General features: G+C 52.8%; 1 protein-coding gene across 3 annotated transcripts in view; it reads right to left on the reverse strand.

Annotated features, from left to right (window-relative positions):
- Nucleotides 1-9,439: 9,439 nt before the first annotated feature.
- The window catches only part of LOC309381605 (zinc finger and BTB domain-containing protein 4-like), a 32,640-nt gene continuing 19,215 nt past the window's right edge, over nucleotides 9,440-22,864 (reverse strand). The window contains exons 2-4 of one of the 3 annotated variants that reach the window (XM_081932779.1): nucleotides 21,971-22,056; nucleotides 19,909-20,046; nucleotides 9,440-14,099 (exon numbers count right to left, since the gene is read on the reverse strand). In XM_081932779.1, the coding sequence (XP_081788905.1) occupies nucleotides 10,347-14,084 (3,738 nt within the window). In that variant the 5' untranslated portion in view covers nucleotides 14,085-14,099; nucleotides 19,909-20,046; nucleotides 21,971-22,056 and the 3' untranslated portion in view covers nucleotides 9,440-10,346. Of the gene's footprint in view, nucleotides 14,100-19,908; nucleotides 20,050-21,970; nucleotides 22,057-22,864 lie in introns of all 3 variants that reach the window. The other 2 variants (XM_081932778.1, XM_081932780.1) reach the window with 2 other exon arrangements.

The raw sequence follows: 22,864 nt of genomic DNA on the forward strand, positions 1-22,864 counted from the left end.
TCTGGTTCCTCTCCCCATGAACGCTGTTTGTGCAGCCAGTCGCAAAAGGGGATTGCGTGACATCCCCCTTCCTCCCTGGGACACTGCCGCTGTCATAAATATGAATTAGTTGCTAAGCATAGAGTTGGAAGGGACCTTGGAGGTCATCTAGTCCAACCCACCTGCCCAAGCAGGAGACCCTGCACCATTTCTGACAGGTGGCAATCCAGCCTCTTCTTGAAAGCCTCCAGTGTTGAAGCTCCCACAAATTCGTGAGGGAAGCCCCACAGAGCTTTTACAGATTAACAGAGTTGGAAGGGACCTTGAAGGTCATCTAGATCAACCCTCCCCCCACCCTACACCATTACTGACCAATGGCAGTCCAGTCTCTTCTTGAAAGCCTCCAGGGATGAAACTCCCACAACACCCAAATGTTGGTTCATGGGGAATGCTGCAACGGCTGTAAGTGTGAAAAACGGTCGTAAGTCCCTTGCGGCTGAATCGTCGCTAAACGAAGTGTTGTAAAGTTGCATTTTTTTTAGTTCCCCCAAAATTCCCCATCAACGGCTTAACCACGCCACAAAAAACAGGGAAAGGGGGGAAAGTCATGATCTGCCTGGCTTTGGGGTGGGGTTGGACTAGATGACCTCCAAAGCACCTTCCGTTTTTTAAACCCTCTCTTTCTCAAAAACAAAAACCTCCAGCTACTTCGTTGCTGGAAGCGGCTGGGAGACATCCAGATGGAGAGCGGCAAAAATAAGCTCTTTTTTGTCTTTGGGCAAAATAAGCTCTTTTGTCTTCGAGCGGTACAGTAGATTCCCGAAGGGCTCCTTGCCAATTAAGGGCGAGAAATGGGAAGTCCTCACCCTTGCCTCCCCCTCAAAACGGTCTTAGCTGTTGTTGCTGCAGATGTTGTGCAAGTCGTTGGCAGCTCAACACAGCTTTTTTCGGGAAGCGCAGCTTCGTCCTGCCAGGGAAGACAGACAGGGCCCAATTCTCCCCTTCCTGGGGGAGGGGGGGAGCACACAGATCAGGGGGAGGGGCCAGCTGGGCACAGGAGAGAAAGGGGCACCCTTTTTTCTTGCCAAGCAAGGGTAGTCTACATGCCTCGGGATGCCCCTTCCCCTGGGCAGGCAGGAACCAGGGGGCAGAGTGAGTGGGTGGAGGGGGGGGGAAGCCAGTGCCCAGGCCAGTTAGGGGGCTAAGGAAGCCAGTGGGAGAGGGGCAGTTTGGGGGGGGGTCTTCACTTCCGACGTGGGTGTCTGCCCTCCAATTTATGGCACAAAACGTAAAATTTTCGTTGCTGAGCGAGACGGTTGCGAAGTCGCTTGTTTTGCCCCTTTTTAAAGACCTTCCTTGCCACCGTTGTAAAGTGAATCGCTGCGGCTGTTAAGGGAGTAACAGGGCTGTTAAATGAATCCAGCTTCCCCGTGGACGGTGCTTCAACTCCCAGAATTCCCCAGCCAGTTCCCCCCCCCCCAATGACTTCAAGATATATTACGTCTACTGCATTCCCACCATCTATTAAGAGTTTTTTTTAAATGCAATAAAGGTTAGTCTATCCACCTTCGGCTCTTGTCCTATCCGTGCTGAATTCTGGGAAATTCCCTTGCCTGTTGGGGAATTCTGGGAGTTGAAGTCCGCAAGTCATTAAAAGTTGCCATGTTTGGAGATCCCTGGCCTAGAAGGATTAACAGGGAGGGGTGTGTGTGTCTGCCCTTTCCATTAAATGATGCCATTACATGGGAGGGGGGCATTTTCTTGGCAACACCCCTGCTCTCTGCGGTTTGTGCCCCACCGTAACTCTCTTCCGCGCTAGAAAATGACCAAAACATTCCAAGAAGCCGCGATCCAGAATGGTTGCAATCCAGCTCAGGCAGGATTGAATTTATATATATATATATATATATATATATATATATATATATATATATATATATATATATATATATATATATATATATATATATATATATATATATATATATATATATATATATATATATATATATATATATATATATATATATATATACAGTATATACTTTTGCGTTGGTTTTTGTTTTAATGTCCAGGTAAATTTGCTGTATCACACATTGGCGCGCCTCCATTATGCACGGGAAAAAAAAACCTGCGCACTTGTCCATGCGCTTGGATGGGGTGAAAGGAATGTCAGCCCAGAGGCCAATGGCTTGTTTGCTAGGGATTGCAACAACGCCAGAAAGATTAGAGGGGAGGACAAAGATCCAGGTGTTGAAAGGGTGGGGGGGCAGTGTGGGTCCGTGCGCTAAAACCCAACCCCGTAGGGAGGGGGCGGAGGAGGATATTTAAGGCTAGGTTTCTTGGCAGGTGTTGTAGGAATGGCTGTGTTTCTCAACCCCAGCAGCTGGAGATCCTGGCTCAAAAAACTGTTAAGGGGGAGATGGACTTTGGAGTCCATCCTAGTGGACGATCGCTTAAACAGGAGCCAGTTGTGTGCGGCAGCAGCCAAAAAAGCTACTACGATCCTCGGTTGTATAAACAGAGGCATAGAATCAAAATGGCGGGAAGGGTTAGCACCGCTTTGTAAAGCCTTAGTAAGCCTCCATCCAGTTTTGGCCCCCACATTGCAAAAAAGATGTGGAGACTTTTGGAAAAAGTGCAGAGGAGAGAGAGACTAAGATGATTGAAAGGCCCGGAGAGTAAAACACACGAAGAACGGCTGCAGGAATTGCGTTTGTCCAGTCTAGAGAAAAGAAGGAGTAGGGGGGACGGGATAGCAGTCTTCCAGTATTTGAGGGGCTGCCCCAAAGGGGGGGGTGTCAAATTAGTCTCCAAAGCACCAGAAATCAGGAGAAGAAACAATGGATGGAAACTAACCAAGGAGAGAAGCAACCTGGAATTAAGGAGAAACTTTTTTTAACAGTGAGGACAATTCACCAGGGGAACAACTCACCACCAGAAATTGTTCCATCATCGGGAAGATTTTAAGAGGAGACTGGATTGCCATTTGTCTGAAATGGTAAAGAGCCACCTGCTTGAGCAGAGGGGTGGACTAGAAGACCTCCGAGGTCCCTTCCAGCTCTTACTCTGATGATGTTGCGTATTTGCCTGAAATGGAACAGGGTCCCCTGCTTGAGCAGAGGGGGTTGGACTAGATGACCTCTAAGGCCCCTTCCAGCTCTATTCTGATTTCACTACATATCTGTCTGAAATGGGATAGGGTCTCCTGCTTGAGCAGGGGGTTGGACTAGATGACCTCTAAGGCCCCTTCCAGCTCTATTCTGATTTCACTACATATCTGTCTGAAATGGGATAGGGTCCCCTGCTTGAGCAGAGGGGGTTGGACTAGATGACCTCTAAGGCCCCTTCCAGCCCTATTCTGATTTCACTACATATCTGTCTGAAATGGGATAGGGTCCCCTGCTTGAGCAGAGGGGGTTGGACTAGATGACCTCTAAGGCCCCTTCCAGCCCTATTCTGATTTCACTACATATCTGTCTGAAATGGGATAGGGTCCCCTGCTTGAGCAGAGGGGGTTGGACTAGATGACCTCTAAGGCCCCTTCCAGCTCTATTCTGATTTCACTACATATCTGTCTGAAATGGGATAGGGTCTCCTGCTTGAGCAGAGGGGGTTGGACTAGATGACCTCTAAGGCCCCTTCCAGCCCTATTCTGATTTCACTACATATCTGTCTGAAATGGGATAGGGTCTCCTGCTTGAGCAGAGGGGGTTGGACTAGAATACCTCCAATTCCGATTGGGAAAAGGGGCAGACTTCAATTCCCAGAATTCCCTGCTGGCTGGGGAATTCTGGGAGTTGAACTCCACCCTTAATGTCGAGAAACGCCGGCCTACTAAAGCCTTGGAATGAATTGGGATTGTGGGGGGAAATGAGTACCAGACCCCTGGTTCTTGGCCAGGCTTCAGGAGGGGAGGGGCCTGTCTGGAGCCCCACACCCTTTAATCCCGCCCCCTCCCCAAATGTACAAAGTGGAGTGTCACACCCATCCCTTTTGATCCCTATAGAAAAGCCCCCCGCCCCAATGCGTGATTATTGCAACGGGGCCTGGTCCCCCTTTTCGCTCATAAAATAGGGGGGGAACCACCCCATTTCCCCCCTACCCCCCCCCCAAGGTGTTCCCATTTTGGGCTACACAGAGCTGGGTGGAACAGAATTTCAGTGGGGGGGGGGAAGGGAGCTCTTTAGCCGCTTCCCAAAAGAAGCTTTTGAAGCAATTGAAAAGACCCTTCCTCAAATGCAAGCAGCTTTACTAGGTGTGTATGTTGACCCACCTGGCCAGGTCAAACGTAGCCGAAGCAGCATCTTGGGACATCGAGGGTGGACCGGAGGGGAGGGGGTACCTGAAGCCCCCTCCTCTGTAGCCTCCCACCCCACCAACGCGACAATTCATTGGACAACAGAAAGACAAAAATGCACCCCGAGGGTTGGATTTGCCGAGGAATTGGGTGGGGGGTTTGGGAGATGGCGAAGACCTTGCAAATGGGGGGAAAGGTAGCGGGTGGAGGCTGTAATTCTGTTTTGTCCTTGGTGCTCGCTGAGCTTGGTGGTTTTCTCGCAGACGTCTCATGACCCAACTAGGGAACATCATCAGGGCTAGAAGGGAGTGGGGTGTGAGGAGGGGACAAGGAGGAGGAAGACTGTGGGGTCCTTGATGCTCTCTGAGCTTGGTGGTTTTCTTGCAGACATTTCACGACCCATCTAGCTAACATCATCAGTGCTAAAAGGGAGTGAGGTTTGTGGAGAGGAGGAGGAGCAGGAGGAAGAAGAGGAGGAGGAGACTTTGTGGGGTCCCTGGTGCCCTTTGAGGGAGGAGGAGGAGGAGGAGGAACTGTGGGGTCCTTGATGCTCTCTGAACTTGGTGGTTTTCTTGCAGACATTTCACGACCCAACTAGATAACATCATCAGTGCTAGAAGGCGGCGGGGTTAACCATCGCTGACGACATTCTCTAATTGGGTCCCACAACGTCTGCAACAAAACCACCCAGCTCCAGAGAGCACCCAGGACCCCACAGCCTTTCTCCTCGCCCTCTTCCCCCCCTCCTTTGCACAAACCCCGCTCCCTGCCCACATGGGTTGTGTAGTCCCCTTCTGTCTCTTATGTCTCCCAGTCAGAAAACGGTGGCGGTCGGTCGGGCGCGCTTTCCGAAGAGCATCTGTCCCCATCAACATATAATTGTTGTTTTATTCTGAAGAAGTTATTTGAATTACACACAAAGATGCAGCAAGATAAATACGATAATTTTGTCTAACGGATTCCTCACACTGTCACAATTTGAAACAGAGACCGGGGGGGGGGGGGGGGGCTGGGGGGAAAAAGCGGCAGGAAAAAAACCCAAACGAACGATGATTTGTCCTCGTGACGACGACCGACGTGATTTTGGAACGGCTGCCTTCTCCCGCTTTCTCACGCTCCACCCTCTCTCTCTCGCCTAACTCTCGATTTTGTTGTCCTCTCAACTTTCCGCCTCCTATTTTTAATTTTTATTTCTTATTATTATCATCATTTATTTTTATTTATTTTTTGCTTTTCTGTAAGTTTCCTTAAACAGGTTTTCGGTAAAATATCTAAAGTGCCATAAAACTAGCTAGAGGTGCTTTCTAAAAAATAAAAAATAAAAAGACGAGTTACATTCAGTAGCAAACGGTCAACAATCACCGGAGAGGCTCCCCCCCTACCCCCAGTGACAAAGTGCAAAAGATCGGAGAGACGACCACTATGTACATGTCAGCGACTTCCCCCTTCTGCCCCCCTCCCCCAATGTCACCCCCCCCCCCGGAATCCAGAGCCTCCTGCCCTGGGGGAGGAGGAGGGATCCAAATACCTTTGGCGCATGCTCTCACTCCGCCCAGCCACATCACCCTTGCCCTCCCATCTCAGGATACAATCGAGGGTGGAAATGCGGGGCGCTCCCCATTCAAAAACCCACTGTGGTCTGAGAAGACTCCCGTCTCCTCGTGCTGAGTAGTAGTATGCTGCTGCCTTGCTAGTTGTAGGCCTCTGCACACCAGATCTGCAAGCAAGCGTTATGCCCCCCTCCCAAAAAATAATCATCATCCCAGGAGAAAATTGGAGAAGGGCAGTACCCTAACATATTCCAAAATGCCAGCCCTGGGTAGCCCACCCTTCGAGGGGGAAGGGGAAGCGCGCAGAAGGAGCCGTGCGCCTGCTGCACAGGATGGGAAATGTGCGCGAGAATCTCCCTGCAGCACAACACAGCGCGGCTTGCTGTCAACCACGGAATGCATCGGATGTCGGGAGCATGAAGGGCTGGCGAGGCGAGCCAAGTGTGGGGGGAGAAGACTCATCATGACAGAAAAGGAGAGGGGGGGGGAACAGGACTCAGTGTTGCGGGGTGGGGGAGAGGGAAAGGATGGGCAGAAATGTGCGTGGCGTGGTGGGATTCGGCTGCAGCCGCAAAGCAGGGAGGGCCGCGCGCACATCCGATCTGCCTGTGCACGCAAACCCTGCCGTGTTGGAGTGCGACCAAAAGGGGAGCGTCGTGGAAACAATATCATCTCTCGCGTGGGGATTTTTCCACTGTCTTATAAGGTCCCGGGAGCCAGCCGCTGTGCAGAAGATGGGGGAGGGGAGGGCAGGTGTGATGCACACCCCCAGCACCCTGGTTTCCCAATTCTGCAGGTGGCACAGGGGTTCAAAGGTTGCGGTCCTGGTGCGTGAATCACAACTCCCCTGCCAGATTCTACACGGGGAATTCTGCAGTGTACTGTCCAGGGAACTCCACGGCGGAGCTGTGCGGGCCATGGATCCCTGCAAGAGGCATGGGGGGAGGGGACTGGTTTATCTGAAAGGGTTCCCCCCCCCTCCACTGAAGAGGAGTGGCAATGTCCTCCAGTGATTTCCCTGCGGCGGGGGCTGGGGGGAGGAAAGAAACACACACACAAAGTTAAATTTGGAAGATGGTTATGCCGCCATGAACGGAGCTACGACATTTTAGGTCGGGATGAGGATTATAACTCCCGTAATTCACTCGGTGAATTTGGCAACCTTCTGGAGACTCCCCTCCTCCATCTTCCTTAAATAAAAAAAAAGGAGAAAGGGAGGGGGAAAAAACCGGATCTAAAATTTTTAAAAAACGTAGAGGGAGAACCCCCGCCGAGCATTTTAATCTTGGAACGCTTTTGCGCGATTCTTCCTTCCGAAATAATCGTCAGATAAAAATGTGCTGGGTTTTTGGTCCTTTGGGGGGGGGGTGAACCTCCCCCATCCCTCCCCCGAACAAAATCGGGGAAGGGGGTGTGCGCGAGAGCGTGTTTTATGTTTTGAATTGCGAAGGAAGACTTGGGGGGGGGGGGAATTCGCCAGGCCGAAGCCTTGGCGATGGTTTTTGCTCCATTTTTGTTTTGTTTTTCCCATTTCTGCCAAATTATGCGGCGTTTTCTTTTCCTGGAATGTAATAGAGGTGGAATATTTAGGGGGGTGGGGGTTGAGGGGAGGGGCCAGCAAGAGAAGGGGAAAAAAGGGGTGCTCGTTTTGGGGGGAGATTGGAGTCTCGGGGACGGAGAAGTGGGGGGCTCTGCGCTGTTGAGTTTTTGTGTGCGGTCCACGACAAACCGTCGTTATTCGGCCTTCTCTTTTCTCCTGGGACCCACAGTTCCAGCCTTCCTCCCCTCCACCGCCACCACATCTTGCAGACTTTTCCTCCATGGTTTTCACCGGGGGAGATTTGCCCCCGTTAAGATTCTTCGAAACTAGGCCACCCATTTTGAAAAACAGAACGTAACACTACTTTAAAAAAAAAAAAGAGAGAGAGAACATTATTACATGTATAGCTGAAATTACCTATTGCTGATCCTTGGTCGTTTATACTGGGGTGGGGGGGTAGGTGGGGGGTGTTGGGGAGGGGAGGAGGGTTGTTGTTGGTTTTTTGCTGCTGGGAACCAGGGAGGGCAAATCTATTGATTATCCCCCTCCCTCTTCCTCGCTCTTCCGCTCTGTGCGTGTGCTGGGAGAAGGAGACGATGTGGTATGACACAACTTGGCCGTCCCTTTCATCTTTCTGAGGTGGGACTCCCCCCCCCCCAAAAAAAAAATGAAAAAGAAAAGAAAAATAAGAGTCCTTCCGTCCCTCTCTGGCTTGGCAAGACTTACTCCCCCCCCGACCCCCCCTCCCTTTTCCATGGCTGCCTTCCTTCTGCCCAAAAGGAAAATGTGATTCATCGCAGCCAGCCAGTTGGAAAACAAATCGCACGCACAGCAAATCCCACCCACCCCCCCTTCACCCTCAACACACACACACACACACACACACACACACAGAGGCACGCAGCTCAGCTCCGCCAGCTGCTGCGCAGCGAAGTGGAGGAGAGCAGAGCATGAGCTGGGCCCGAAAGAGGAGCAGGGGGAAGAGAAGAACAGGAGAGGGGATCGGCAGAGGAAGGATACCCCAATAATGGGGGAGAGGGAGGGAGAGGGTCTGCAGAGGAAGGATACCCCAATAATGGGGGAGAGGGAGGTAGAGGGGATCGGCAGAGGAAGGATACCCCAATAATGGGGGAGAGGGAGGTAGAGGGGATCGGCAGAGGAAGGATACCCCAATAATGGGGGAGAGGGAGGGAGAGGGTCTGCAGAGGAAGGATACCCCAATAATGGGGGAGAGGGAGGTAGAGGGGATCGGCAGAGGAAGGATACCCCAATAATGGGGGAGAGGGAGGTAGAGGGGATCGGCAGAGGAAGGATACCCCAATAATGGGGGAGAGGGAGGTAGAGGGGATCGGCAGAGGAAGGATACCCCAATAATGGGGGAGAGGGAGGGAGAGGGTCTGCAGAGGAAGGATACCCCAATAATGGGGGAGAGGGAGGTAGAGGGGATCGGCAGAGGAAGGATACCCCAATAATGGGGGAGAGGGAGGGAGAGGGTCTGCAGAGGAAGGATACCCCAATAATGGGGGAGAGGGAGGTAGAGGGGATCAGCAGAGGAAGGATACCCCAATAATGGGGGAGAGGGAGGTAGAGGGGATCGGCAGAGGAAGGATACCCCAATAATGGGGGAGAGGGAGGGAGAGGGTCTGCAGAGGAAGGATACCCCAATAATGGGGGAGAGGGAGGTAGAGGGGATCAGCAGAGGAAGGATACCCCAATAATGGGGGAGAGGGAGGGAGAGGGTCTGCAGAGGAAGGATACCCCAATAATGGGGGAGAGGGAGGTAGAGGGGATCAGCAGAGGAAGGATACCCCAATAATGGGGGAGAGGGAGGTAGAGGGGATCGGCAGAGGAAGGATACCCCAATAATGGGGGAGAGGGAGGTAGAGGGGATCGGCAGAGGAAGGATACCCCAATAATGGGGGAGAGGGAGGTAGAGGGGATCGGCAGAGGAAGGATACCCCAATAATGGGGGAGAGGGAGGGAGAGGGTCTGCAGAGGAAGGATACCCCAATACCGGGGGAAGCAGTCTGCAGAGGGGACACCCCAACAGCAGGGTGGAGAGGAAGGGGAAGGGGTTGACAGACCCTTGAATGTTAAGAGGAAGGAGGTCTGCAGAGGGGACACCCCACAGCAGAGGAAAGGAAGAGGATCTGCAGAAACCCCAATAGCAGGGTGGAGAGGCAGAGGAAGGATCTTCAACCCCCCCCCCCCCCAACAGCAGGGTGGAGAGGTCTGCACACATCCCAGTAGTAGAGGAGAGAGTCTGCAGAGAGGACCCCCCAACAGCAGAGGGGCGAGGAAGGGAGGAGGATAAGCCAACAGCAGAGAGGAGAGGAAGAGGAAGGGTACTCAAAGGAGACACACCCGCCCTAGTAGGGGGGAGGGAGGAAAGGTCGGCTGGCGTCCCCAACAGCAGGGGAGGAGCTACATTAAAGAGGCTACTTCTTTCAAACTAGCTTGGCCCCCTTCCACCCCCCTCCTTCCCCCCCCCAGCAGCAAAAGTACAGAGGAGGGGCGAAAAGGGGTCAGGAGCTGGGGAAAAAACAGGCCTGGGAGAGGGGAGTGAAGAGGGGGGTAACGAACGGTTCCTTGTGCAAATTCACTCTTATTTGTGTCTACAAACAACATTCATAAGTAGGGGGGTGTTAGGAACCAGGCGTGGGGGAGTGGGAGCGTGGGAGGGGGGGGAATAGGGTACCCTGTACCTATTTTTGCTATTTTTTTTTAGAAGTCTTCTCTACGACACACGTCCCATGTGAAATGCCACTGATAGGAAGGGGGGGTTTCTCTCTTCTACCTGCCCCAGTTTTGGGGGGGCCCTCCGCCTTCACAACCCCCCCACACCGGTTCTCATAAGCACACACCCCCCCTCCCTTCTCAGAAACGAAGAGGGGCGGAGGTCGGCACATTCTCCCGCCTTGCCTTTCTTCCACCGAGCGTAATCCGGTGCCCCTTTTCCGTCCTGGAGGGCCGTCCCTCAAAGGAGCCCGCCTTTCTTCAGCCGCTCGGGCGCCGCCGGCTCGCCTCGGCCCTCCCGAGCCGAACTGCCCATCCCCAGGCCCCCATGGGATGCCGGAGGGCCCTCGTGCCCCACCACACCCCGGCAAGGGTTCATCGAGTAACTGAAGACGTTGGGCAGGAACGGCAAGGCTTGACCCTTGTCGTCTGGGATGACCATGTTCAAAGCCACCGGCAGGGTGAAATTGTATGGGTAGGCAGCCAGGAGCTGGTGCCCGTACATCAGCGGGTACGGGTCAGGGTAGAAGCTGACTTTGCCATCGCCGCTGCTGCTCCCGGCCTTGCCTAGGGCGTTGAACTGGATGGCGCTGGGGTAAGCAAGAAACGAGGGCTTGTCTTCCACATCCTTCCTGCTTCGGCAACTCCCGGGCACCAGCAGCGGCAAGGGGTACTCCTGGACAGGGTATCGGTCGCCTTCCATCTCCTGGGACGCCAGGATCTCTTTCTGGACCAGGCCCGTGTGAGAGATGACGGGGTCTTGAAGAGAGTGGGGCAGATCTGGGGGCAGATCGGCAAGGCTAGTGGTGGTCGTGGTGGCCTGTAGCGAGGGCGAGTGAGCGGGCACCTCCTCATGGAAAGGAGACTTGTCTGCCCCCTGCGGTGACAGGTTTTCGTCTTCGGGAAGAGGGCCCAGCGTGTGCCCATCACAGGGCTCCATTTCCACACAGCCCTCCTCGGGAACCTCTGCCTGGCCTCCGGGCGCCTCCCCACTGGAAGACGACACCTGCATCTCCTGGGTGGTCTCCTCCTCCTTGACCACCGGTGGAGAGGTGGCCAGGGGAACCTCAGTGGCCTTCTTGGAATAAGCGATGACCGTGGTAAGCACTGGCAGAGGGGCCTCCTCTTGGCCCTCGTGCCGTTTCATGTGGCGACTCAAGGCCGCTGCGGTCTTGCAGACCTTTGTGCAGTGGGCGCAGGCAAACTTCAGCAGAGGCTTGCGGCCTACACGGTGTGGGGTGGCCGCCAAAACCGGCAGGGCCTGGTCATCCTTGGCAAGCCGTCCATGTACCCGTTCGTGCTTCCTCAGTTTCTTGAGGGCGGAGAAAAGTTTGCCGCAAATGCCACACTTGTGCTTCCATTCGGTGCCCCGCCCGCCCCCCACTTTGATCGGCTGGTCCATCTCATCCCGGTCAGAGGCAGCTCCCTGTCCCCCGGATACTTCGGCGGAGCCCAGACGCTGGGGCCCTGCGCTGCCCCCCTCCTTGGTTTCCTCCGATCGCTTCATCCAGCGCAGGGATCGCAGCTTGTGTCGCCACCGCGACTTCTTCATCTTTGGCAGGGTGTTGCTGGCGCCGCTGCCGCCCCCGGCCTTCCGTTTGGGTTTATAGCTGTAGTAGGGGCGCCAGAGTTGGTCTTCCGTGTCTCCGCGGTCGCTGTCCTCCTCGCCGCTCTCGTTCACAAACACCCTCTCGGCCCACTTGCCGTGGAGCGTTGGAGGCAGCAGGGCATGGTGCGGTTTCTCGGCGCTCTGGTCGCGGGCAAAATCCAGGCGTCGGCCTCCCGCCCGGCTGCTCTTGTCAAGCATGAGGTCTGTTTCAGAGATGCGCCGCTTGACGATGGCTTCCTCGCCGATGCGGACTGTTATTTGGCAGAGGGGAGCTGCGCGGCTTTCGGATGCAGCTCCCACACAGGCTGGTTTCGCCATGTAAGTCATGGTGCGCCCCGATCGGGATCCCCGTGCCTTGAACCCCTGCTCGCTGCCGTCCTCTTCCGAAGCCTGTTCCTCCATCTTCTGGGACTGGATGTACTCCCTCAGGATCTGCTTCTTGATGGGTTTGGTAACAACTGGAGAAGAGGCCGATTGGGACAGCGACGGGGGAGTCCCCGGGTTCAACGGGGTGCTGGAGGATGTGCTGTTGTACGTGATCACGGAAGGCGCCTGGGCTTTCACCGAGGTGCTGTGAACGATCACCGAAGAGGTGGGGTGCCCGTAGGCGATGACGGTGGGAGCCTCTGTGCTCAAAGACCGGGGAGGCTTCTCCAATTGGTCCTCCTCACCGGTAGCCGGAAGTACGGACTTGTCCTGGGTGCTCGTCGTTTCCTGCGGGTGGCCCTGGTCTGCCTCTGGCAATTCTAAAGAGGCGTTCTTGGTGGCGAACACAGAAGCCACCTCACTAGCACTCAAGGAGGAGACCAAGTTTCCATCCAAGGAGTCGCCCTCGCCCAGCGTCATGGGCACGGCGTGGGCTGGGTGCAGAAGGTCCTCGGGGACCACCGCCTGGCTGTATGTCTTGTACGGCCTCTTTTGGGAGCGCATGGGTAACAGGCGGTAGAGTTTCAAGGCGTTCAGTTTCGGCTTGTAGCCCCCGTTGGGGGTCTTCTCGGAAGAGATGAGGCCCGGATTGATGCCGTGGAAAGCTTTCTGGTGAGTCTTCAGGTTGTAGTAGGTTACAAAGGTCTCCCAGCAGAAGATGCACTGGTAGCGGCGCTCCCCGGTGTGCCAGACCTCGTGCTTGGTGCGGTACTCGGCCAAGGCGAACACCTTGTCACAGTAGCGGCACGGATACTTCCGGCGCCAGGAATGGACGTTGGAGTGACGCTTGAGGCTGGACAGGGTCATGTAGGACCGCTCGCAGACAGTACAGAAGTAGATGATGTGCCCGTCTACCACTTTGACAAAGTGGTCTTGGTCTGAGAGATAATCCACCCGTGGCGGCCCCCGGTGGCGGAAAAGCATAGCCTTTTTGGAAGATGCCGCGGCTGCTACCGTCGGCTTGGAAGGTAACTCTGGACTGGCGGGCGGCTGGTCTGCAGAGCCGCCCTCCTTGGGTTTCTCCCCCTCCTTGCATAGAACTTCATGCGTCTGCAGCCGCTTGATGTGGATGAAGCTTTTGCCGCAGTGGCGGCAGGAGAGCGAGCGCCGCGTCCGGTGGAGCTTCATGTGGAGGCCGAGGGCCGAAGACGTCGTGAAGGAACGGTTGCAGCTTCCGCAGCAGAAGGTGCTGCTGGCTGGGTAGGAAGCCCCGGAGGGGGATGCAGGCGAGGAAGAAGAGGCTGACGCCGGCGCTCCGTCATTTGTGTTGATTGAGGCGGCCGGAGGAGTCCCGGAGAGGTTGTGGTCCCAACCGACGGTTTCCTTCAGCATGAATGTCAGATCGGAGGAGGCGGGTGGTACGGTTGCGACGGAGCTCAGGTTGTAGAGGATCTTGGCGGTCTCGGTTTCGGAGTCCGGGTGGGGGTCCTGTCTGGGGCTGTACGCTTTGGACAAATCCTGCAAGCAAACAGGACTGGGAGCCTCCGCGGAACGAGAAGGGCAGGTGAGGTCAATGGGCGAACTGCACCCTCGAGTGGAGGCCATGCCAGGACTGTCCATTTTGACCTCGCCCAAGGGGTCATCCAGGTTCTCCAAGCGGGAGATGCCCAGCCGTCGGCCCACCGCCCCAATCTCCTTGGCGACGGCTGGACTAGGCACCGAGAGCCGAGAATTATAAATGAAGTTCAAGATGTCCGAGAAGACTTTGGCCTGGATGTCAGGAAGCTCCAGGATCTGGCTAGGATGGCGACACACCGATTCCTCGGACAGGACCTCCTTGAAGTACGGGCTGGAGGCAGCAAGGATATTTTTGTGGGCCTTGAACTTGGTGTCTTCGGCGATGATGGTGATGTCGCAGAACTGTCCGCGCAGCCGCTGCTCGTTCAACTGGATCAGCAGGGACGTGGGATGGCTGTTGTCCGTCAGCTCCACCACTGAAGCCATTGTGCTGCCTCGGACCTACGGTGAAAAGGAGAGACAACGGTGTTGTGACATCAGGAAAACTGGGGAAGACGACGGGGAGCCTGGATTGTGGAGTTCAGGGGTCTCTATCACAGCCTTAATCTCAACAACTTTAAGATGGGAGGACCAACTCTCAGAATCCCCCCTCAAATCGGGGAGGGGAAACTTCTGAAATAGATAGCGGGAATGCGGTCGATGTAATATATCTTGATTTTGGTCAAATGGGGAAAAAATAACGCTTGACGAGCTGAATGAATAAAGTGGTTAAATGTGGACCACACAGAGTGACGATTAAATGGAAAAGGGATCGGATGGCTGAGGGATTCTGGGAGTTGAAGTCCACCTGTTTTAAAGTTGCCAAGGTGAAAAAATACTGCTCCGTCTAGTCCCCCCCAAGTGAAGAAAGTCCCCACCCACCCACCCACCCCGGTGCAAATTCATGCCGCCTCAGGGAAACGAGAAATGCAAAAAGTTGGGTCAAATGCCAAGCCGTGTCTCCCTGCCGCCACGAGAAACCACTTAAGAGACGATTACAAAACATTTGCGGATTCGGAGGAGACCAATGGCTGCGGGCCTAGAGAGGTTTCCCTGGAGCAGGGAGGCCGGAAAATCAAACAGGAGCCTACTGGGAGTTCTCGTTTCGGGAACGAGAAACTGGAGTTCTCGTTTCGGGAACGAGAAACTGGAGTTCTCATTTCGGGAACGAGAAACTGGAGTTCTCGTTTCGGGAACGAGAAACTGGAGTTCTCATTTCGGGAACGAGAGTTAAGCAACTCTTGAGATGGCGCTTTCTGGAATCCGGAAAGGCTGCAGAAGGAGTGACAGGAAGTTGCCAACTTTGGCAAGCCAGTGGGTGAGACACAGGTCTTGCTGTTTTCCAAGCCTGGCCTGCCACGGGCAGATACCTACGCTCCTTCGCGAGATGCCATTTGGCTGCTCCATTCTTGCTTTCCCCGGGGCCATTTCTGCACCCTTCCTGGCAGCCTTAAGATGGCCGAAGGACACCATGTCCAGCTGAAAAAGCTACGTCCAGTCCGTTTGGACTCGGGCACCCCAAACGGATTGTGTCTCTCATCCCAAAGGCAGCCTGGGGTTTCTCTCGCACCGAAGGTTGGCGCTGCCCGTTCTGGCCCACCCAAGCCGTACCCTCACTCTTTCCTCGGCTCGGCTTCTCTTCCTCTCGCCCGGGATATCATAAAAGCCAGCGCATTTGCACACAGCAGAAGAGACAGGTGGGCAGGTGTGCGCGCCAGCGCATGTGACGACAGAAAGGGGTGTATCGCCCGGTATCAATCATTCCGGGAGCCACGTTCTCTACTCTCTCTCTCTCTCTCTCTCTCTCTCCCCGTAAGTGGATCTCTCTCTCTCTCACGCACTCACTCACACACACACACGCTCAGCGTCCCTTCCTGCCAGTGACGGGAGTATCCAAACGGAAAGGGGGTTTCTATGGAAACAGGCCGGGATGGAGCAGGGAGAAGGAGAGGAGGGGGAAGGGGAGGGCGCCGTGGGGTGGGGGAGCAGAGATTTGAGGAGGGGTGGGTGTGTTGATGCGGCAGTCAAAACTGGATGTTGCGGCGGCGGGCAGGAGGTAGACGTGGGACCATCGGAGGAAACACACACACCGTTGCCAGAGGTTCAGTGCCAAAGTTTTGCGTTTGCCAGTAGGGTGCCGATAGCAAGAGACGCAAACATACACCCCAAAAAACATCCGGGCATCGCGTCCTTCTACTTATAGGTTGGCGAAGCTGCTGATCTTTTTCAGATGCCCCTGGGAACACAACTTTCCGACGATCACAAGGGATCTGGGGAGATCCGAGGAGATCCTCCGGCCTACAGACCCTTTGGTCTCCAGCCGCGTAGGATTTCACCATCCATAAACGTCTTCTAAGTTGGGCAGAGAAGGTGGAACCCCATCTCCCAGCATCCCTCGCTCCCTGGGCACTGCGCAGGGGTTCCTGGGAGATGTAGTCCGGTTGACTACAATTTCCCCACAGCGCGAAGCTCTTCACTTCACGGGGAAGGACGCCCCATAAACAGCCCCCCCCCCAACCTAAGGAGCGAAGCGAACGTCGAAAGCTCGTTGAAGCTTCACCCTCCCCCCCAAAAAATGTGTGTGTGTCGGAAAAGGTGATGCAAGATTCCTTCAGGTGATTGGCTAACACTTTAATGACTCCAAAAGTCCCCCAAAAAGAGAAAGTTTGAGAGGTGGCGCACTCCTTGGGAACCTGTGCGGTTTTTCCCGAAAATGCTCCTCGGTTGCTCTCTAAGCACGCGTGTTTTCTTTGCAGACGTTTCACGACCCAACTAGGAAACATCATCAGGACTAGAAAGTTGGTGGTGGGAGTTTGTAGATTGGACAGAGAGGGAGGGGGAGGACTGTGGGGTCCTTGGCAATCTCTGAGCTTGGCAGTTTTCTTACAGATTTTTCATGACCCAACTAGGGAACGTTATCAGTGCTGGGAGGGAAGGGAGGAGGAGGAAGAAGAAGAAGAGGAAAACTGCTGGGTCCTTGGTGATCTCTGAGCTTGGCTGGGTTTTTTTTTTTTTTTTGCTTTACTACCCAACTAGGTAACATCATCAGTGCTAGGAGGAAGGGGTGGGTTGCAGGAATGAGGAGGAGGAGGGTGACTGTGAGATCCTTGGTGCTCTCTCAGCTGAGTTTTCTTGCAGACGTTTCATGACCCAAGTAAGTGACATCATCAGTGTTAGGAGGGAGTGGGGTTTGTGAGGAGGAGGAGGAGGAGGAGGAGGGGGAGAAGGAAGAGGAGGAGGAGGAGGAGGAGGAGGAGGAGGAGGAGGAGTCTTTGGATTCTCTGAGCTGGGTAATTTTCTTGCAGACGTTTCACTACCAAACGAGGTAACATCATCAGTGTATGAGCTCATTACCCCAATTTCCTTTGAGCACTGATGAAGCTCCCTAGTTGGGTCCTGAAACGTCTGCAAGGAAACCACCCAGCTCTGAGACCCCCAAGAAGCCCACAGTCCTTTCCTTCTTCCTCCTCCTCTGCCTCCATCATTCCACAAACCCCACTCCCTTCTAGCACTGATGATGTTCCCTAGTTGGGTCACGAAACGTCTGCAAGGAAACCACCCAGTTCAGGGAGTATCAAGGACCTCACAATCTGGAAGGGTCACTTTTTATTTTTCACACACTGCACACTTCACACACACACGCACGCACGCACTGGCGAACCTTTCCACCCGGATGAGAAGGAGGAAGCGTGTGCCAGGAGAGGGGCAAAAGAGCCAGGAAAAGAAAAGAAAAAAAAAGAAATTGCACGCACACACACACCCCGTGCCCACACAACGTGCGAAGGCCCCGGAGGGAAGATAGCTGAAGGGTTCCCCGTTTTGGCTGCAGGCAGAGGTGGTGGAATTGGGCACGTAGAGATGGCACCGTGCCCAAGCAGATTAAGGGGAAAAAAGGGAGGGGAGAGGAGAGGAGAGGAGCCGAGTGGGGTTTTTTATAGAGCTGGGCTGCTTGTGAGTCACCGAGGCTGATGTAAGCAGATTGGATGGGGAGCGGCAAAGGGGGGGGGCGGGGAAGTGGGGGGAGAACAACAGCCGATTGTTGCACCAACATGGAAAACGAATGGCAAAGGCAGAAGCAGAACGCTGCTAGGGCAGAGAGAGGGAGAGAGAAAGAGAGGGAGGAAGAGAGAGAGAAAGTGAGTGAGAGAGAGAGAGAGAGACGGAGGGAGGAAGAGAGAGAGAGAGAGAGAGAGAGAGAAAGAGGGACAGAGAGAGAAAAAGAGAAAGAGAGAGAGAGGGATGGAGAAAGAGAGAAAAGGAAGAGAAAGGAAGGAAGAAAAAAAGGAAAAAAGAGAGAAAAGAGAAACGGAAACAGAGAGAAAAAGAGAAGGAGAAAAAGAGAGAGACAGAGATACAGAGGGCGAGATAGAGAGATTAAGAGAAAGGGAAAGAAAGAGAAAATAAAAAGAGAAACAGAAAGAACAAGAGAGAGGAGGAGTGAGAAAGGGAAAGAGAGAAACAGAAAGAGGAAAAGAGAAACAGAAAGAGGAAAAGAGAGAGGGAGGGAAGGAGAGAGAAAAAGAGAAGAGAAAGGGAGGGAAAGGGAAAGAGAGAGAGACAAAGAAAGATAGAGAAAAGAAAAAGAGACAGAGACAGAGAAACAGAGGGGAAAAAGAAAGACACAGAAAGATAAAAAGAAAGGAAGAGAAAATGAAAGTGAAACAGAGGAAGAAAAGAGAGGGAGAGACAGATAGAGGGAAAGAGAGAAGGAAAGAAAAAGATAAAAAGAGGGAAAGACAAAAGAAAAGGAGAAACAGAGAGAAAGAGGAAGAGGGAGGGAAGAAAAGAGAAAGAGAAAAGAGAGAAAAAGAGAAAAGAGAAAGGGAGAGAAAGGGAAAGAGAGAGAGAGAGACAGAGAGAGAAGAGAGAGAATGGCAGACAGAGAAAGAGATAGAGAGAGAAAAAGATTTTTTTTCTAATTTGGAGAGGCAGCTGCTTTGTTCGGTTGGCTTCCTTGATAAATGAAAAAATAAAATAAAGTAAAATAAATCGGGGCTGAAGAACGCTGCCTGCTAATCCCCACCCTTTAAAGCCTGCTCCCCTCGCCTGCCATGGGCACCAAATGGCACCTCATCCCTGGGTCGATATACCAGGCCAAGAAATGACCTTGGCTAAACCGGCCTCCTCCTCCTCAGAAAAATGCCATAAACGCGGAGGAAAGTTAAATAAAGATCTCGATCCTCCGCTGAGGGGAAAAAACCCAGGGAGGAGAACCGGCGGAGACGAGGCGGTGAGGGTGGAATGGCGCCCTCAAATGAAGCTTCTCGTGCCGGGCCTCAGTTTTACCCCTCTGAAAAATGGGCCCAATTCCATTCCAAAAGGGATGGAAGCCCCCCTAAGACAGGGCCCACCCACAGGACGTGGACTGAACAGGCAGTCCCCGACTTACGGCTGCAGTCGAAGACAACATTTACGTCGTTCGGCAGGACAAGGGAGCTTCGCCCCGTTTTACGACCTTTCCTGCCACGGGCGTTAAGCAAATCCCTGCCGGTGCTAAGTGAACCGCAAGGGTTGTTAAGTGAATCGGACGCCCTCCCCTTGATTTTGCGGGGTGCAAAAGGGGATCGCGTGAGACACCCACACTGAGAGACGGCCACCGTCATAAATACGAGTCAGTTGCCGAGGGTCTGAATTTGGATCCCGTGACCCCGAGGACGCTCCGACCGCCGTGTGAAAAACGGTCCTAAGTCCCTCCCCCCCCGTGCCGTTGTAACTTTGAACGGTCACTGTTGTAAGTCGAGGACCACAACTTACGTTGCTAACATTGCAGCTTACACTTGGGCACAGTTGCTAAGCAAATCCCTTCAGTTGTTAAGTGAATCATGTGGCCGTTAAGCGAATCTGGCTCTCCCTCCCCCCCGGCCGTTGACTCTGCTTGTCGGAAGCTGCTTGGGAAGGTCACAAACGGGGGTCACGTCACCCCGAGATTCTGCAACTGTTGTAAATGTACTGGGATTGCCAATCACCCAAATTTTGATCCTATGACTCTAATGGTTGCAAGTCCGAGGACTGGTTATAAGTCACTTTTTCCCCCAGTGCTAAATGAACGGTTGTATTTCTATAGTACCTATAGTAGGGTTAATTTCCACACTTATCCTGTCTTTTAGACCAAGGGTCTCCAAACATGGCGGCTTTTTAGACTTGTGGACTTCAACTCCCAGAATTCCCCAACCGGGTTCTCCCCCCCCCCGGCGGCCCCCCATTTTTGCTGAATATCAAGCTATATTATGTTTACTGCATACCCACCCTCGATTAAGAAAGTTACCCTTACCAAAAATTGCAATAAAGATAATCCAGCCGCCTTGGTTCTTGTCCTCTATCCATGCTGAATTCTGGGAAATCCTTCCCTAGCTGGGGAATTCTGGGAGTTGAAGTCCGCAAGTCTTCCAAGTGGCCGAGGTTGGAGACCCTGCTATAAAGTTAATGAAAGCAATCTAGGAAAAAAAATCGGTGCCAAAGGATGCTAATTCCCAGTGATCCTACATCAACTCGGCCATTTTAAGACCTGTGGACTTCAACTCCCAGAATTCCCCAGCCAGTCTCCTCCCCCCCCGACTTCAAGATATATTACGTCTACTGCATTCCCACCATCTATTAAGAGTTTTTTTTTAATGCAATAAAGGTTAGTCTATCCACCTTCAGCTCTTGTCCTATCTGTGCTGAATTCTGGGAAATTGTCTTCCCAAGCTGGGGAATTCTGGGAGTTGAAGTCCTTAAAGTCTTAAAAAGTTGCCATGTTTGGAGATCCCTGGCCTAGAAGAATTAACGGGGAGGGGTGTGTGTGTGTGTCTGCCCTTTCCATTAAATGATGCCATTACATTGGAGGGGGGCATTTTCTTGGCAACCCCCCCTGCTCTCTTCGGCGTGTGCCACACCATAACTCTCTTCCGCGCTAGAAAATAACCAAAACATTCCAAGAAGCCGCAATCCAGAATGCTTGCAATGCAGCTGAGTCAGGATTGAATTTTTTTTTAATATAGGAAACCCTTGCCTGCTGGGGGATTCTGGGAGTTGAAGAATTAAGGGGAGGGGAGGTGTCTGCCCTTTCCATTAAATGATGCCATTACATGGGAGGAGGGCATTTTTTGGGCAACATCCCTGCCCTCTGCGGCGTGTGCCACCTCGCAACTCTCTTCCGCGCTAGAAAATGTCCAAAACATTCCAAGAAGCCGCGATCCAGAATGCTTGCAATCCAGCTGAGCTAGGATTGGACTTTTTTTAAATATAGGAAACCCTTGCCTGCTGGGGGATTCTGGGAGTTGAAGTCCACAAGTCTTCAAAGTCGCCCATGTTTGAAGACAAACCCCTCCTCCGACCTCCAAAGCCAACCTACTGTACGTCCGACGCTGGTTGCATCTGATGTTTTGCCCCACGGACACTTAGGCATGGCGTTAAAATTTGCACAATTGCAATTGGCCGAGTAGACAATTGGGGAGGGGAGGGGTCAACGCAGGTGGTTGTTCTCCCCTTTGCGAAGACCCCCTCCCCATTACGGAAACCGACTCGAAGCTGAGCGGAGAATCTATTGGGCTGTCTCAGTCCCATCCCCATCCTCAGTGGAGGAAACTCAGTTAGAAACTCCAACGTTGACCGAGATTAGCAAACTTGGCAAGCCATCATCAGCCTTGCTGGACACGGATACATCCCCCCCCAAACCCAGTGGGTTCTTCCGATGTCTGGGGTTATGGCTCTCGCCTGGCCTAGCTGGGAATGCTGGGAGTTGTAGTCCCCCCAGCAGGAAGTGAGGAACAAAAGCATGGCTGCCTTCGACGTTGCCACGGCAACGGGATGCAGGCCTAGCATCGTTCCAAGCCTGCAAGGTGAAACTTCTTATTTTTCCCCAAAAAGTAGGAAATTTCACCAAGAAGGAAAGTCAAACAAATTATAGTGGAAGGGGTTGAGAAGCTAAAAAAAAAAGAAAAAAGGGGGGGGGGGTCAAGAGGAAGAGATGCCCCATAACGGACACACACACACCCCCCCCCCGGAAGCAGACATTGGTTGTCAAGGCCTCAATTTGGGGTCCGGCCTACATCCTGGCACCATTGCCGTGGAGAAAGAGCAGCTGGCCTAGATACATCCCTGGTTGCTATGGAGATCAGAACAGGAAACCCGCCATTTCCATAGAGACGGTGTGGGCTAGACCAGACCTTGCCAAGGGATGCCCTTGCCAGGCGTCGATCTGGGGCGCCTAGCTGGAGGACCACGCCGGAAGGGGGGGGGGATCTGGGGAAAGGCGGTCCTGACCCCCCCCAAGCAGGCCAAGGCCCTCTGCCTAATGGAGACCTTGGCAAGACCCACAAAAATAAGTGACCAAGGGAAGGACATTGTCTTACCTAGACAAGTTGGCCAGACCTAGCGGGCACTTGGGCATTCGCTGCTCTTCATGCTGCTTCCTCCCAAGGGGGCTGGGCTGGACCCTCTGCGGAAGAAAAGGAAATATTGTTTTATTGTAAACTGCCCAGAATCACAGGAGGGAAGCAAATAAATCTAAGAGACAGTGAGACAGCACACACAAACAAACACAGACTGAAAAATAGGCAGACAGAAATATATGGATAGATAATAAACTGAGAGAGAGAGAGAGAGAGAGAGAGAGAGAGAGAGAGAGAGAGAAAGAATGATACAGAAAAAGATGGAGAAAAGAGGAGAGAAAGACAGAAAATAGATGGATCGATAATAAAGAGAGAGAGAGAATGAAACAGTCAGAGAGACAGAGAGAAAAAGAAAGATGGAGACAGAGAAAGAGAAAGAAAGTGAAAAGGAATGATAAGAGAAAAAGATGGAGAAAAGAGGATAGAAAGACAGAAAATAGATAGATAAGTGAGAGAGAGAATGAAACAGTCAGAGAGACAGAGAGAAAAAGAAAGATGGAGAGACAGAGAGAAAGAGAAAGAAAAAGTGAAAAAGGATGATAGAGAAAAAGATGGAGAAAAGAGGAGAGAAAGACAGAAAATAGATGGATAGATAATAAAGAGAGAGAATGAAACAGAGAAAGAGAGACAGAGAGAAAAAGAAAGATGGAGGGACAGAAAGAAAGAGAAAGAAAAGGTGAAAAATAATGATAGAAAAAGATGGAGAAAAGAGGAGAGAAAGACACAAAAAAGATGGATAGGAGAGAGAGGTAGATGATAGATAGATAGATAGGATGATAGATAAACAGATAGACAGACAGATATAGATAGATATAAACAGACCCAGATAATAGATGATAAATAAACAGAGAGATA

This window comes from Natrix helvetica, assembly GCF_964273705.1.
Source record: "Natrix helvetica genome assembly, chromosome: Z".
Classification (NCBI taxonomy): domain Eukaryota; kingdom Metazoa; phylum Chordata; class Lepidosauria; order Squamata; family Natricidae; genus Natrix; species Natrix helvetica.